At 37.8% G+C, this 13,271-nt stretch overlaps 1 protein-coding gene across 3 annotated transcripts in view; it reads left to right on the top strand.

Moving 5' to 3' along the window:
• The window catches only part of LOC115214060 (transmembrane channel-like protein 7), a 146,418-nt gene that overhangs the window by 79,149 nt on the left and 53,998 nt on the right, over positions 1-13,271 (top strand). For all 3 annotated transcript variants that reach the window (XR_005000075.1, XM_036504834.1, XM_029783102.2), the window contains one exon: positions 5,750-5,852. Coding sequence is in view for 2 of the 3 variants with exons in the window: in XM_036504834.1 (XP_036360727.1) it covers positions 5,750-5,852 (103 nt within the window). In the remaining variant the exon portion in view is untranslated. The remainder of the gene's footprint in view (positions 1-5,749; positions 5,853-13,271) is intronic.

Genomic DNA, 13,271 nt, shown 5'->3' with positions numbered 1-13,271 from the left:
TTTTATTGTTATTTTTCTTAGAATTGTTAAAGCATCAGACAAAACATCTTACAGTTTTCATTCCAGGTTTTATGTTCTGACTATGCGGGTTCTTACAGCTGTTTCTTTCTGATTGAAAAACAAAGCGCAACATCAACATGGATAGCAAAAGAAAAGGTAGTGCTGATAAAGAATGACAACAAAGAGAAGTGAAGTCAGTAATTTTAGATCTGGATATAATTAACTGGCAATATGGCAAATGGAGAGTATGATTTTTCAAAGATGGAGAATCTTACCAGTGGAGCAAAAGGGATTCAGAAAGAAGTCAAGAATTCCTGATCTACAGTATATCGATAGTATGGTACGAAATGTGGTACGAATAAGAAAGAATTTAGCTGTTGGTTGGATAAGACAATGTTCCATACTACTGGCTCTTGGAATGCTTGAGAACACTCGGAGTCAATGAAAAGATATACAGTTTTTTCATAAATAGCAATGAAAATGTGGAAAATAGGACTAACATGCGCGAATGAATCGTCAGACAGCGTGAAAATAGGCAGGGGGATATTCCAAGGAAACTCGCTGTCTCCATTACCTTCCGCCATTGCATACTGAGAGAATGTAGGTATGCTAATGAGTTAACCAAAACCAAGATGAAAATAAATTCCCTGTTATATATGTATGACCTTAAATTATTCACAAAAAAGGGAAAAAGATCTAGATTCTCTAAGAGTATTTAGCAAAGATATTAAGATGCAGTTTGGGGAAAAATAAGAGCACAGTGTTAATCATGAACAGAAATGTCTTCTGATCATAACTGATTGAAAGTGTTATCATGTACATTGTTTTATCTTGGTATAAAAGATGGGCTACAGCAAATATTCTGTTCAATACCACATCCTTAAACAACCATTAATCAGGGACCTTTTGAGCGGAATGGGCTACTCGACCTGAAGAAAATTCTAACTGGGTCCTACCTGCAAGTTCATGCGCTATTTATCTTGACGTGAACCCTTATCAGACGGGTAGTCATGTGTAACCCAGTGTCACTTTGATGACTTGCACTGCTCTCTCACTCACTCAATAATAACAACAACAACAACAACAACAACAATAACAATAATAATAATAGTAGTAGTAGTAATAATAATAATAGTAGTAGTAGTAGTAATAATAATAATAATAATAATAATAATAATAATAAATGCCCTGATGCAGTACCAGGCAGTGGCTCTCATGGCTTCTGATCTTAACTGATTGGAAGTGTTATCATGTACATTGTTTTGTCTTGGTATAAAAGATGGGCTACAGCAAATATTCTGCTCAATACCACAGATTTGCTTGTCAGTTGTTTGACCATAACCAGTTGAGCATGTCCCTTAGTGGCTGACGATATGTGCATCTCTGATCATGAGCAGAAGTAGTGGGGGAGCATCATAGCCATGTGTTGAGACGGATTCTTTGGGGTTTGAATAGTTCACCTCTGGAAACATGGGTGGTTCTTTCAACATCCTTAAACAACCCTTATTCAGGGACCTTTTGAGCGGGATGGGCTACTCAACCTGAAGAAAATTCTAACTGGGCCCCACCTGCAAGGTCATGTGCTGTTTATCTTGATATGAGATCACCATGTCGCGCACATATGGTTGTGATGCATGTGCCTGGTGTACCTTTATCAGACGGGTAGTCATGATGGGTATATTGGGCTTCGTATATTTTACCCCAGTGTCACTTTGATGGCATGCACTGCTCTCTCACTCAATAATAATAATAATAATAATAATAATAATAAACTACTGAGTAATAATAATAATAATAATAATAATAATAATAATAATAATAATAATAATAATAATAATAATAATAATAAATAATAATAATAATAATAATAATAATAATAATAATAATAATAATAATAATAATAATCCTTTCTACTATAGGCACATGGCCTGAAACTTGGAGGAGGTGACTAGTCGATTATATTGACCTAGTGTTTTACTAATGTTTATTTTATTGACTACGAAAGGATGAAAGGCAGCGAGCTAACGATTCTGCCAGCTCGCCGCCTTAATAATAGTAATTATTTTCATTATTTCAAATTATTGCCACAAGGGTAGCTTGGGGGAGGTGGTGATAAGTAGATTACATCGACCCCCAGTGTTCATCTGGTACTTATTTTATCGACCCCGAAAGGATGAATGGCAAAGTCGACATCGGCGGAATATGAACTCAGAACATAGCGACGGACGAAATACCGCTAATCATTTCGTCCAGCGAGCTAACGATTCTGCCTAATAATAATAATAATAATAATAATAATAATAATAATAATAATAATAATAATAATAATAATAATAATAATGATATTAATAATGATAATAATAATGATGATGATGATGATAATAATAATAATAATAACAATAGTAGTAGTAGTAGTAGTAGTAGTAGTAGTAGTAGTAGTAGTAACAAGAAGAAGAAGAAGAAGAAGAAGAAGAAGAAGAAGAAGAAGAAGAAGAAGAAGAAGAAGAATTTGTGTTTGTTGTTAATCTGACGCTATTGTTTTTGTTATATCTTTTGTATTTGTGGGTTTTGTTGCCCTTATCGGTTCGATTGCAAAAGTAACTCTGGTTGCTGGTCTTGTTTTGAATCTAGCTTTGCTTATTATTGTCACAGCTGTTGTAATTGACGTTTATGTTGTTGGGTGTTGTTACTGTTGGCGTTGTCACAGCTGTTACTATTTTATGCAAATGAGGATATATACATATACATATATATATATATATATATAATATATATATATATATATATATATATATATATATATATATATATATATATATATATATATATATATACATATATATATACATATATACATATATATATATGTATATATATATATATATATATATATATATATATACATATATATATATACATATATATATGTGTGTATATATACGTATGTATATATGCATGTATCTATGTACACACGCATAGTTATAAAAATACGTCATATATCTCAAAGCAATCCTTCATACAAAATATGTATATATATGCGCATGTATGTATGCATATGTGTGTGTGTGTGTTCATATATATATATGTGTGTATAAACAAGGTGCGAAAGAATTGGTGTATAGGCATGTGTTTATTATGTGTGTGTGTGTTTTTATCTGCTTATGTACCTTGTGGGTAGATATTATTTTTTTTCTTTTATATATCTGAAATTGAATCTATTTCTTGCAGAAATACAATACCATAATATGGAAATATAACTGGCGTCATTAACTTGCTAAAGATACCAGGCCCTGCTCCATGTCTATTGTTTAATAGCTTAGACAGAGGTATGACTGCCACCATGATACGTTTTAGGATTCCGGAGACTGTCAGGAGGAAGATAGAAAGTAATCTTCAAATCTGAGAACTTGCCTGAATTCTTATAATAAAGTAGTCACCAATAATGACACCCTGTGGCTAGTTGAGCAGCATATTAAGTATACTATCTAACAACAGGAACAGTCTCTCAGAAAGGATTTTACACTGTTTTCTTCTATCAAATTTTACTTGGTCGACTTGACGCTGTGGTAAAAGAGACCTGCCGAAAGACTGGCGATCCTGAAACCATGTAATTGTAAAGCAAATTTCTTAATCATACATCCACACTTGTGTCCAGTTCTGAATAGTCTTCTTATTCAAGTTTTTATTTTCCAGCAATATTCTAAACAAGTTAGCCTAGTTAATAGAGTACTGGATACGTTGTGGTTTAGACCCAGGTCGACTGCATTGAACATACTTATGACCAAAGCACCTTGGACTTGACAATTCATGTTGATGAATATTGAGAATGACATTATCTCATGTATCATGTATTTTTTTCCATTTTCGGTGTAATAGGAGAGTGATTGAAATGAATTTGGCTATTTCCCAAAATGGTCATGTCTGCCTAGTAGCCAAAATCAAAACAATATTGTAGCAAATCAACGCTGTAAACAATGACATTACCTCATAACTTACGAACGTTTCAATGGCCTGCTGTGCTGATTCAGCTCCTGTAGCTTGGGGAAGGTTGTATATACTTGTCACAAGTTTACTAACCTTTAGGTGCGCAAAATAGCAGAGGATATTTAATTAAACCTACTGATTTCAGAACCTGCTAAGGTTGATTTTATTTATCTACTTTCTGAGATCGATAAAATAATTACTACCAGTTAAGTTGTGGATCAATATAATCGCTGCATCTATCAACAAAATTTGAGGTCTTATACCAATGTTAGAAATCAAATTAACCATATCTCCATTTGGGTATTTTTTCATAATATTAAGTTTCGTAAAATATCGCCACCCTTCACGTTTTTTAAACTCAATAAGAAATTCGTTGTGAGATATATAGTCACTATATTGACCATGGTCAATGACTATATCGAAACTAAATTAATTAAATCTTTGTTTTGTGCGTGCGTTTGTATACGTGATCTCTTCGAATTTGTATAAAGGCCACATATTACTAGTGATAAGCTTTAAACTATTATATAACTTTACTGGACAATGAATGAAGTCCCAGTATTAAACATCTAATTTATTCGTTTTATGATTTCCTCAGGAAGAGGAAGTAGTACCCCATTGGGAGAGTCTCTGAACCTCAGAGATTGGTAGTGGAAGGGCCAGTACCTATTTCAATAATAGATCGTCACAGACTGGTGACATTAATGTTGTTTATGTTCAACTTGAACATATATGCGGCGACATCCACAGGAAACTTCTTGGTGAAACGAATTTCATGGGTTGATATTCTGTGGAGTAGGCGTTGATGTTGTAAGATAGTGAGGATTACCGTTATGGGGAGGAAGGATCATATGAGTAGTCTCCTGATGGTGAAACACAGTATGAGTGTTGGTAAGAGATGAGACCGGTGAATTTAGTTGTAGATGATCTACAGCTAGTTAGTTCAATGTAGAATAGGTAGAAAGAGAGAACACATCATTCCTGTGATTTAGAGGCTCTACAGAGTTGCAAACTGAGCCTTTAGCAACTAATGTAGTAAAAACACTGTCCAAGAGCAGTATATATGGAGGATGAACAGTTAATGTGAATTAAAGTAGTTGCTGGCCCTGAAGAGACAGGCTAGTCTATGAAGTGCAGTTGAAGCTGCTTTACTTTTGTTTCTTTATGTTGAAAGAGACGAAATTGAATTACTCATATTTTTCAGATTCGCCAGTGCGTCTGGTTCACTAACGTCAACTGCACCTGAGACTAGACATCAGAAACTAATTCAACGGACTAAGAGTCTAAAAGTACTAAAAACACACACTCACACACACACACACACGCACACACACACACACACACACACACACACACACACACACACACGCCATGTTGATTCGCTAGCCTCTGCACGCATTTTTTCTCTCCTTGTTTCTTTCTGTGTTTCTTTTCTGTGTACCTTTCTGTTGAAGAGCGTAGGCTCGAAACGTAAAAGTCTTGTTTTATTTATATTCCTGAGCGCCATACTAATACAATTGTTTGTTTGTATTCCACCTGCCTTCGTCTTTTGTTTATTTTCATAAAGCTTCCCGTTATATATATACATATATATATATAAATATATATATATATATATATATATATATATATATATATATATATATATATATATATATATATATATATATATATATATATATATATATATATATGTGTGTGTGTGTGTGTGTGTGTGTGTATGTATGTATATAATATACACCTCTCTGTTTTTCTTCGTTAATAGATCGGTTCAGATAGACGAAGCGGTAAAATGTTCGAAGGATTATGTATTAAAAATCAATAAAACTGACGTGAAAGCGCTGTTGCTTGATTTTCTCCAAGGCTCAGTAAGTCATTACCATTTTTTCATTATTTCACTTTCCTCTCTTTTCTGTAAAGTTAAATAATCTAACCTTCAGCTTCCTAGTATTGCTTTCAGGTGTGACTGTTGAAAACAATTCTAGTACAACAGAATGTTGAATCAGTGGTGCCCTATTGTGTTAGGTTTCGTTATGTTTGAGCGCTGGTTCCGAGCCTCTTCATGTATGACTGTCACAACTCCGAGGTCGATCAAATAAACACATATGGATCAAACTATGTCTTCTTTGCAAATATGTTACCATCTGCCAGAGTTAGGAATCAATGATACTGTACCAGGCAACCACTGATCCCCTTTGTAGTCGCATGATCTACTAGAAACGGCAGATAAATGTCCCACTTGTTACAACCGACTGCTTAATAAACAAAGTAAGCCTTAGATAAATGAAATTAGACAGTTGCTATCAAAATGCCTTTGAATATAGGTCTACATGATCAGATCTAACCTAGAGGTATGCAACAACATAAACAATAATGGGAGACAATTTACAAACTGACATAATAAAATATTGGGATAAAAGCCTCTGGTTGCGTTGTACTTCTGGTTACACTTATATGTTCAAATCTCATCCTTTCAGAGTTGCTGAAATAGTAATCCTGTAATGGGTTTGATCCATTCTACTAAACTCATGTTTTTAAAAGATATTTCTTTTTTTTTTCTGGGTCTTTTTTACTTCGGAAAAAATCCAGCAGAGGTCCACCTGTTATAGGTTTTAGATTGGTGAGATTAAGAATCAATAATAAAGTTATTGTGAACAATACCTTTTCCCTCCGATGTAAATTATCTTCCAGTTTCATCAATTGATAACCAGTCGATTTTATTGTAAGATAAAATTAAACACGTTACGTGAAAGAAACTGTGGAAAATGCCGAACAGTATGTAATGTTGGACCTCCCAGTCTTGAGTTCAAATTTCACTTAAGTCAACACCGGATTTCTTCCATTTCTCATGCTACTATTGAAGCCAATCGACTCCCCTGATTCTTTGCAAAAGAAAAAAATTGGCATTGCGCCGCGTCTATTTAGTTTCGCCTTTCTTGCTTTAAGTTTAAATTTTCAGTACGATTTTGTCATGTACTTTATGCTAAATTGTTAAGTTGATATACTTGGTTAGACTTTTTCGGCCATGCCAACTTCCACTTTAGAAAATTAAGATTATTTGAGAGAAATCTCTTTTATCATCATCTGTAATTTTCCCAAGACCTCAGCTACCGCCATTGTACACTTTGTTATCAAGGTAGATCGAAGCTCCTTAGGCGGCGAGCTGGCAGAAACGTTAGCACGCCGGGAGAAATGCTTAGCAGTATTTCGTCTGCCGCTACGTTCTGAGTTCAAATTCCGCCGAGGTCGACTTTGCCTTACATCCTTTCGGGGTCGATTAAATAAGTACCAGTTACGCACTGAGGCTGATATAATATAATCGACTTAATCCGTTTGTCTGTCCTTGTTTGTCCTTTTTGTGTTTAGCCCCTTGTGGGTAGTAAAGAAATAGGTAGATCGAAGCTCCTCCTCCAAATATTATCGAGTAGAGAAAGATTTGAATCTTGCTGCTCGATGGTTGTGAGATTAAACTACTGGTTGGTAGCGCTGTAGTCAATTTCCTGGGCGGGAAATCTACGAATAATAAATTAGCGCCATATCCACATTAGACGCGACGATATTTATGATCCATAAAAATAAAGACATGAAAAATCCTTCTACCTCTCAGATACACAGTCAATTCTGAAATATTTCTCTGATTTACAAACATAGGCCTATAGGCACAGGCATGGCTGTGTGGTAAGAAGCTTACTTCCCAACCACATGGTTCCACATGGTTCCACATGGGCTAGTGTCTTCTACTATAGCCTCAGGCCGATCAATGCTTTATGAGTGGATTTGATAGACGAAAACTGAAAGAAGCCCTCGTGTGTGTGTCTGTATGTATTTGTTTGTGCTTGTGTTTGTCCCCCACCCTCGCTTGACAACCGATGGTGATGTGTTTACGTCCCCGCAACTTAGAGGTTCGGAAATACAGTCTGATAGAATAAGTACCAATACTTAAAAAAAAAATAAATAAGTACTGTGGTCGATTCGATTCATTCGACTAAAATTCTTCAAGGTAGTGCCCCAGCGTGGCCGCAATCTAGTGAGTGAAGCAAGTAAAAGATAAATGATATCGAAACCCATCAACTCCACTCTATATTTTTACTGACACAAATTTCTTCAGACACATAAAATAATGTTTGGCTTAGTGTTTTAAGGAACAGTCGTCTGGAAATATTCTTTTTTTCCCTGTTTTAGAAGAAATATTCTGATCTGTAGGACCTACATGACTGTGCACGGCATTTTGCCCTAAACAAATAAATCAGGTCTCCTATTTCTGAACCTAACAGATGTTTTAATGAGAGTATTTCACAAATATTCTTGAATTATGTATGTATGTATATGTGTACATACATATGTGTACATATGCATGAATGCATATATGTACGTATGGGCTCATGTATGTATGTATGCATTTATGCATCTACATGTGTATGTTAGTATGCATGTATGTATATATGTAAGTATACATATATGTTTGTATGTTTGCATGTATGTATATAAATATATATGTCTGTATGTAAGTGTGTAAATAGTTTTATGTACAAATGCATGTTTATGCGTGTTATAAATCAATATCACTGTGCTGCGGTTTAGAACGTTACAAAATCGATATTTGATGGGCAGAATCTTCGTCCAGACATGTTTTAAATGTTTTTAGATCATGTGTAGAGAAACGGTGGCCAACATGTAATGTTTAGGTCATGCGTTGGTTGACACAGTAGCTAAAAAGTCATGTTTAAGTCAGGTGTTGAGTTACAATAGCTAAAACAATCGATTTGTCCACCGTTAGATTCCTATCAACGTTATTGATGCCTGCTAACAAACGTGTCATTCAAGGAATATGGCAAGATATAATCTGACGAAGGTTTTAATTAGTAGGCGGTCGGGTGGCACATGGAGTTTCCCATTTTAGATCACAGTTTTATGGTTTTATCTGTGTATGTTTCTGTATGTATGTATGTATCTATGTAATATTTGCGTATTTAAATGTGTGCATGTGACTGCGCATGTAGGGGCGTATGAATATATGTATGCCAGGGTTGTTAGGATTGTGGATTTTGGGGAGGAAGTAAATAGTGGGGGTGCGAGGGGTGCGGACAATGAGGTTAGAGGCGCTGGGGGTAGACGGGAGGAGGAGATTAGGTCATGGATGGTGGACACCGTCTGTTGGCAGCTGGGCGTGGGGTCGGAGGGCAGAGGGCAGTAGAAGGAGATCTCTTGAAGTTGGCGGAGGGCTTCTGCCTTGTAGAGGTTTGGATGCCACACCACCACGGCTCCACGGTTTTATAATGACGTCAGTGCCTCGTCGGTCATATCGAAGGGCCGAGAGTTCGGCTGGGGAGATGTTCAGAAGACGGCGACGCTTGGAAAAGTTAAACCGGTCCACGGCGCGCTGGCAAGCGCCCGCAAAAAGATCGACTGCTTGGAACTGGCCTGGAGCTGGCGTCCACAGGGATGGTCGGTGGCCCAGGTCGGTGAAGTAATCGTCCTCATTAGATGCAGGCGGAGTGTCGCGGAAAAGCACACACAACCTAACACGGCGTACAAAGCTGTGGATATCGGCATGATTCCGAAATTCATTGCTGGATCGAGTGATATATATATATAGATATAGATATAGATATATATGTATGTGTGTGGGTGTGTATGTGGATTTCTGACGTACATCTATTTGTATGTGTGTATGCACTTGAGTATACATGTATACATGTATATATGTCTGTTTATGTTTATATGAATTATGTCTGTGTGTGTGTTTGTGTGCACCATGCATGTGCGCTTGTATATGTGTCTATAGGTGTATGTACATGTATGTATGTTTGAATGTTTGCATAGAAATTGGCTGGTGTATGCATGTATGTGGGTGTGCCTGTATGTATGTGCCTCTCGACATGTGTCAGGGTTCGTTAAGCTGATCGTTAGAGTATCAAATTACAAGAATAAACAGTCAAGCTGATTACTGAATAGAAGAGACTTCGCGTATTTTGTTTCGTTTTGCTTTTAAGCCGCTTTTTATTTTGTTAATTTTTTTTTCCATTGATTTTAAATGTCTGAATGAGAAAGAGTTAAATATCTGTGATATTCGTGTATTCATGAAAGGCTAAGTCAAACGTAATTGATCGATAAATCAAACATAATTTATTGATAAAAGATCTGACAACGAAAGAGATACAAATGTAAAAATCAGGCAGTAGTTATCTATTTAAGTCTAACTGACATACACACTGACTCTCGTTTCGTTTGAGTGGAGCTTCGACATTGGGCTTTCATTACTAGTTTTTTTTTGTGCAATCTTAAGTATGTATTGATACATTTTTTCGTGACGTATATTTGCCATTTAAATATGGCTAACCCCTAAGGGTGGATGCTACTGTAGCTTGTAGCACCAAGAAACACCTCCTCCAGCTGGCTATAGACACACTTTCTGTGCCCTATCAGTGTTTGCAAAGGGAAGCCATTCTTCCCGTCTTCAACTTATGATACACACGGACTCGAGTTTCCCTTTGCAAACACTGATAGGGCACAGAAAGTGTGTCTATAGCCAGCTGGAGGAGGTGTCCTCCTGGGGCTACAAGCTACAGTAGCATCCACCCTTAGGGGTTAGCCATATTTAAATGGCAAATATACGTGATGATGTGTTGTAGCTACTGTTTATAACTCGCTCTGAGATTTATTATTGATATATTTTTTTGTTTACTTTGAAATGAATGAACGTTTTTCATCCTTTTCACAGCTAGTCACTAAGAAACTGGAAGGTTCTTTTAAGTCAAGACAACTCTTGCGTTTTGTGCTTATCTAAATTGGTTGATATGTGCATGTGTGTGTGTGTGTGTGTGTGTGTGTGTGTGTGTGTGTGTGTGTGTGCGTGCGTGCGTGCGTGTGTGAATGCGTTTTGATAAACTTGCACTCTTATTGTGGGTGCGTATGTCATTTTAGTACCCAATTGTGCATATTTTTTACAATTTCTTGGTGCGAGTATTCTATATGTACACGTGAACGTGTACAGGCGTTCAGCCTAGAGAAACATTCGATACAGAATCCTAGGAATGTTTTACAAATTTTAACTGTACCTCAAGTCGATTGTAATTGGAGAATGCAAATTAATTTGCTGTTCTTTTCTGGAGAAACCTAGCAGTTGCAACGTTTTACGTAAATGAGACTTGCTACTGACATCATGTAGATCAGTACCACCTGTTCCATGGTAGAGTGATCGGCGACTAAACCGGTTCTCCTACTTGAGTAGCTTGGTGTTATTGTGAGAAGGATGTCTGGACACCTAGCAGGACTAAAAATAAAATCTGTCGAAGGACGGATGAGCTCTTTGTGGGTCACTGGACATCCAGTTGATGTAGGCAATGGCAAACCACCCAATATCCTTAACGCTATGGCTTCCACCGACGCGCATCACTCAATGGGAGCATTCCCGCTTAATCGGGAAGACTTTCTTTGTAGTGTCATCAACGCGCTACAAAAAAACGCTGGATATGAGGGCTGTAAATTTCTCCAGATATCTACATCAGCTGAGCAGTTGATATCTATAACGGTACACAGCCTTTGCTTCTTGTCTCATACAACTATTTCTTTATTACCCACAAGGGGCTAAACATAGAGGGGACAAACAAGGACAGAGAAAGGGATTAAGTCGATTACATCGACCTCAGTGCGTAACTGGTACTTAATTTATTGACCCCGAAATGATGAAAGGCAAAGTCGACCTCGGTGGAATTTGAACTCAGAACATAAAGACAGACGAAATACCACTAAGTATTACGCCCGGCGTGCTAACGTTTCTGCCAGCTCGCCGCCTTCTCATACAACTATATACAGCCTATTGGGATATCCTGCGCACTGGTAAGGCACAGTTGGTATTTTCTCACATTGCACGGAGATATAGAGGCATCCTTAAATTTTTGTTGATTAGGTATTTAGTAGTCATCTCTCGGATAGGTAAGGTGTAGTGTTCTAGATAGGATGTGATTCCAAATCCAGGAGCGGCTTGTCAATGTTGTTGTTATTCTGTATCTGGCACAGTAGGTACACATGCATAGCTTTCTGCTCGCATGAAGAATATTTCTCCTCCACGCCCCGGCTTAATTTGGTCAGTCCACCCACTCTTGGTTCGCATGAAGCAGCTGAACATTCAGAGTAACTGTTCAGGATTTCTTCGTCTAATTTTATATCACATCTTTCGCTGTTGACTATGCATGTGATGTACTTACTTCTCTTTCAGTAGGTTTTGACAGCTTCCTCTCGAGTAATTCGCGGCCCTGTTCATCTATCAGAGACCGAATGGTGGCTCTGTTGCCCTGTTGCGACCTCGCCAACCGGGCCTCTCGCGCGGCTCCAACACTTTCGTTTCTTAGAACACGCATGCAAGCCTTGACAACACATACTTCGTGTTTGGCGTTGACGTGTTGCTTGAGGGTCAACCTCGCCGCCAAAACGTCGGATGCGATGCCACTTCTAATTGCCTCTTCTAGCTTCTTAACTAGGTCACCCTCTACTCTGTTTCTATTTATGGCTAGTGCTTTGCTATATCTAATCGCTTCTGCTTTTATTGCCCTCTTGAAGGCAAACCACCATTTGTTGTTGACAATGGCTCCCGTCAAAGCCATCTTTACTAGCGTGCTAATCCGGTCTCTAAAAACCTGTCTCGACGGGAAAGACGCGTTTAGTTTCCAGTAACCGGGACTATGCCTATGTGTCTTATCTAAGTCTAGCGTACATGTCATAAGTTTGTGATCCGTGTAGCTGACTATGTGGAATTGTGGACACTCTCTGCTATCTCTATCTACTGTCCTGCACAGTATTCTATCTAGATACGATCTCGGCGACCCGATGCGGTTGCTCCAGGTCCACGTTGACGCATTCGGGTGGTCAAGTCGGTACCTGTCAGACAGTTGAAAACGTCTGAGTAGGTCTCTGAGGCATTTGCATCCCCGTCTATTCCTATCTCTGTCCACGTAGTCTAGATGCATGTCCAAGGTAGCATTCCAATCCCCCACAAAAAGTAAAGGATGAGACGTTCCTAGGAATAATTCTAGACGTCGAAAGAAATCCGGCTGGCCTGTTAAAGGCGGTGCATAGACTGATACGAGCCGAAAAGTGCACCCATTGCTGCTGTTGACATCCAGGACAGCCAGTCTACCCTCCGGATCTATGAATATTATGTTTACTTCGAGATCCAGACTCATCCGAAAGAGTACCGCCGTGCCACTACCGCCCATTCTCGGCAGACAGGGAGAAAAATAAATGTTAAACTGTCCGCCAAACATGGACTTTAGGGCCCATGGATTATG

This window comes from Octopus sinensis, linkage group LG7 (genome assembly GCF_006345805.1).
Source record: "Octopus sinensis linkage group LG7, ASM634580v1, whole genome shotgun sequence".
Lineage (NCBI taxonomy): Eukaryota > Metazoa > Mollusca > Cephalopoda > Octopoda > Octopodidae > Octopus > Octopus sinensis.
This window is presented reverse-complemented; position numbering and strand designations above follow the sequence as displayed.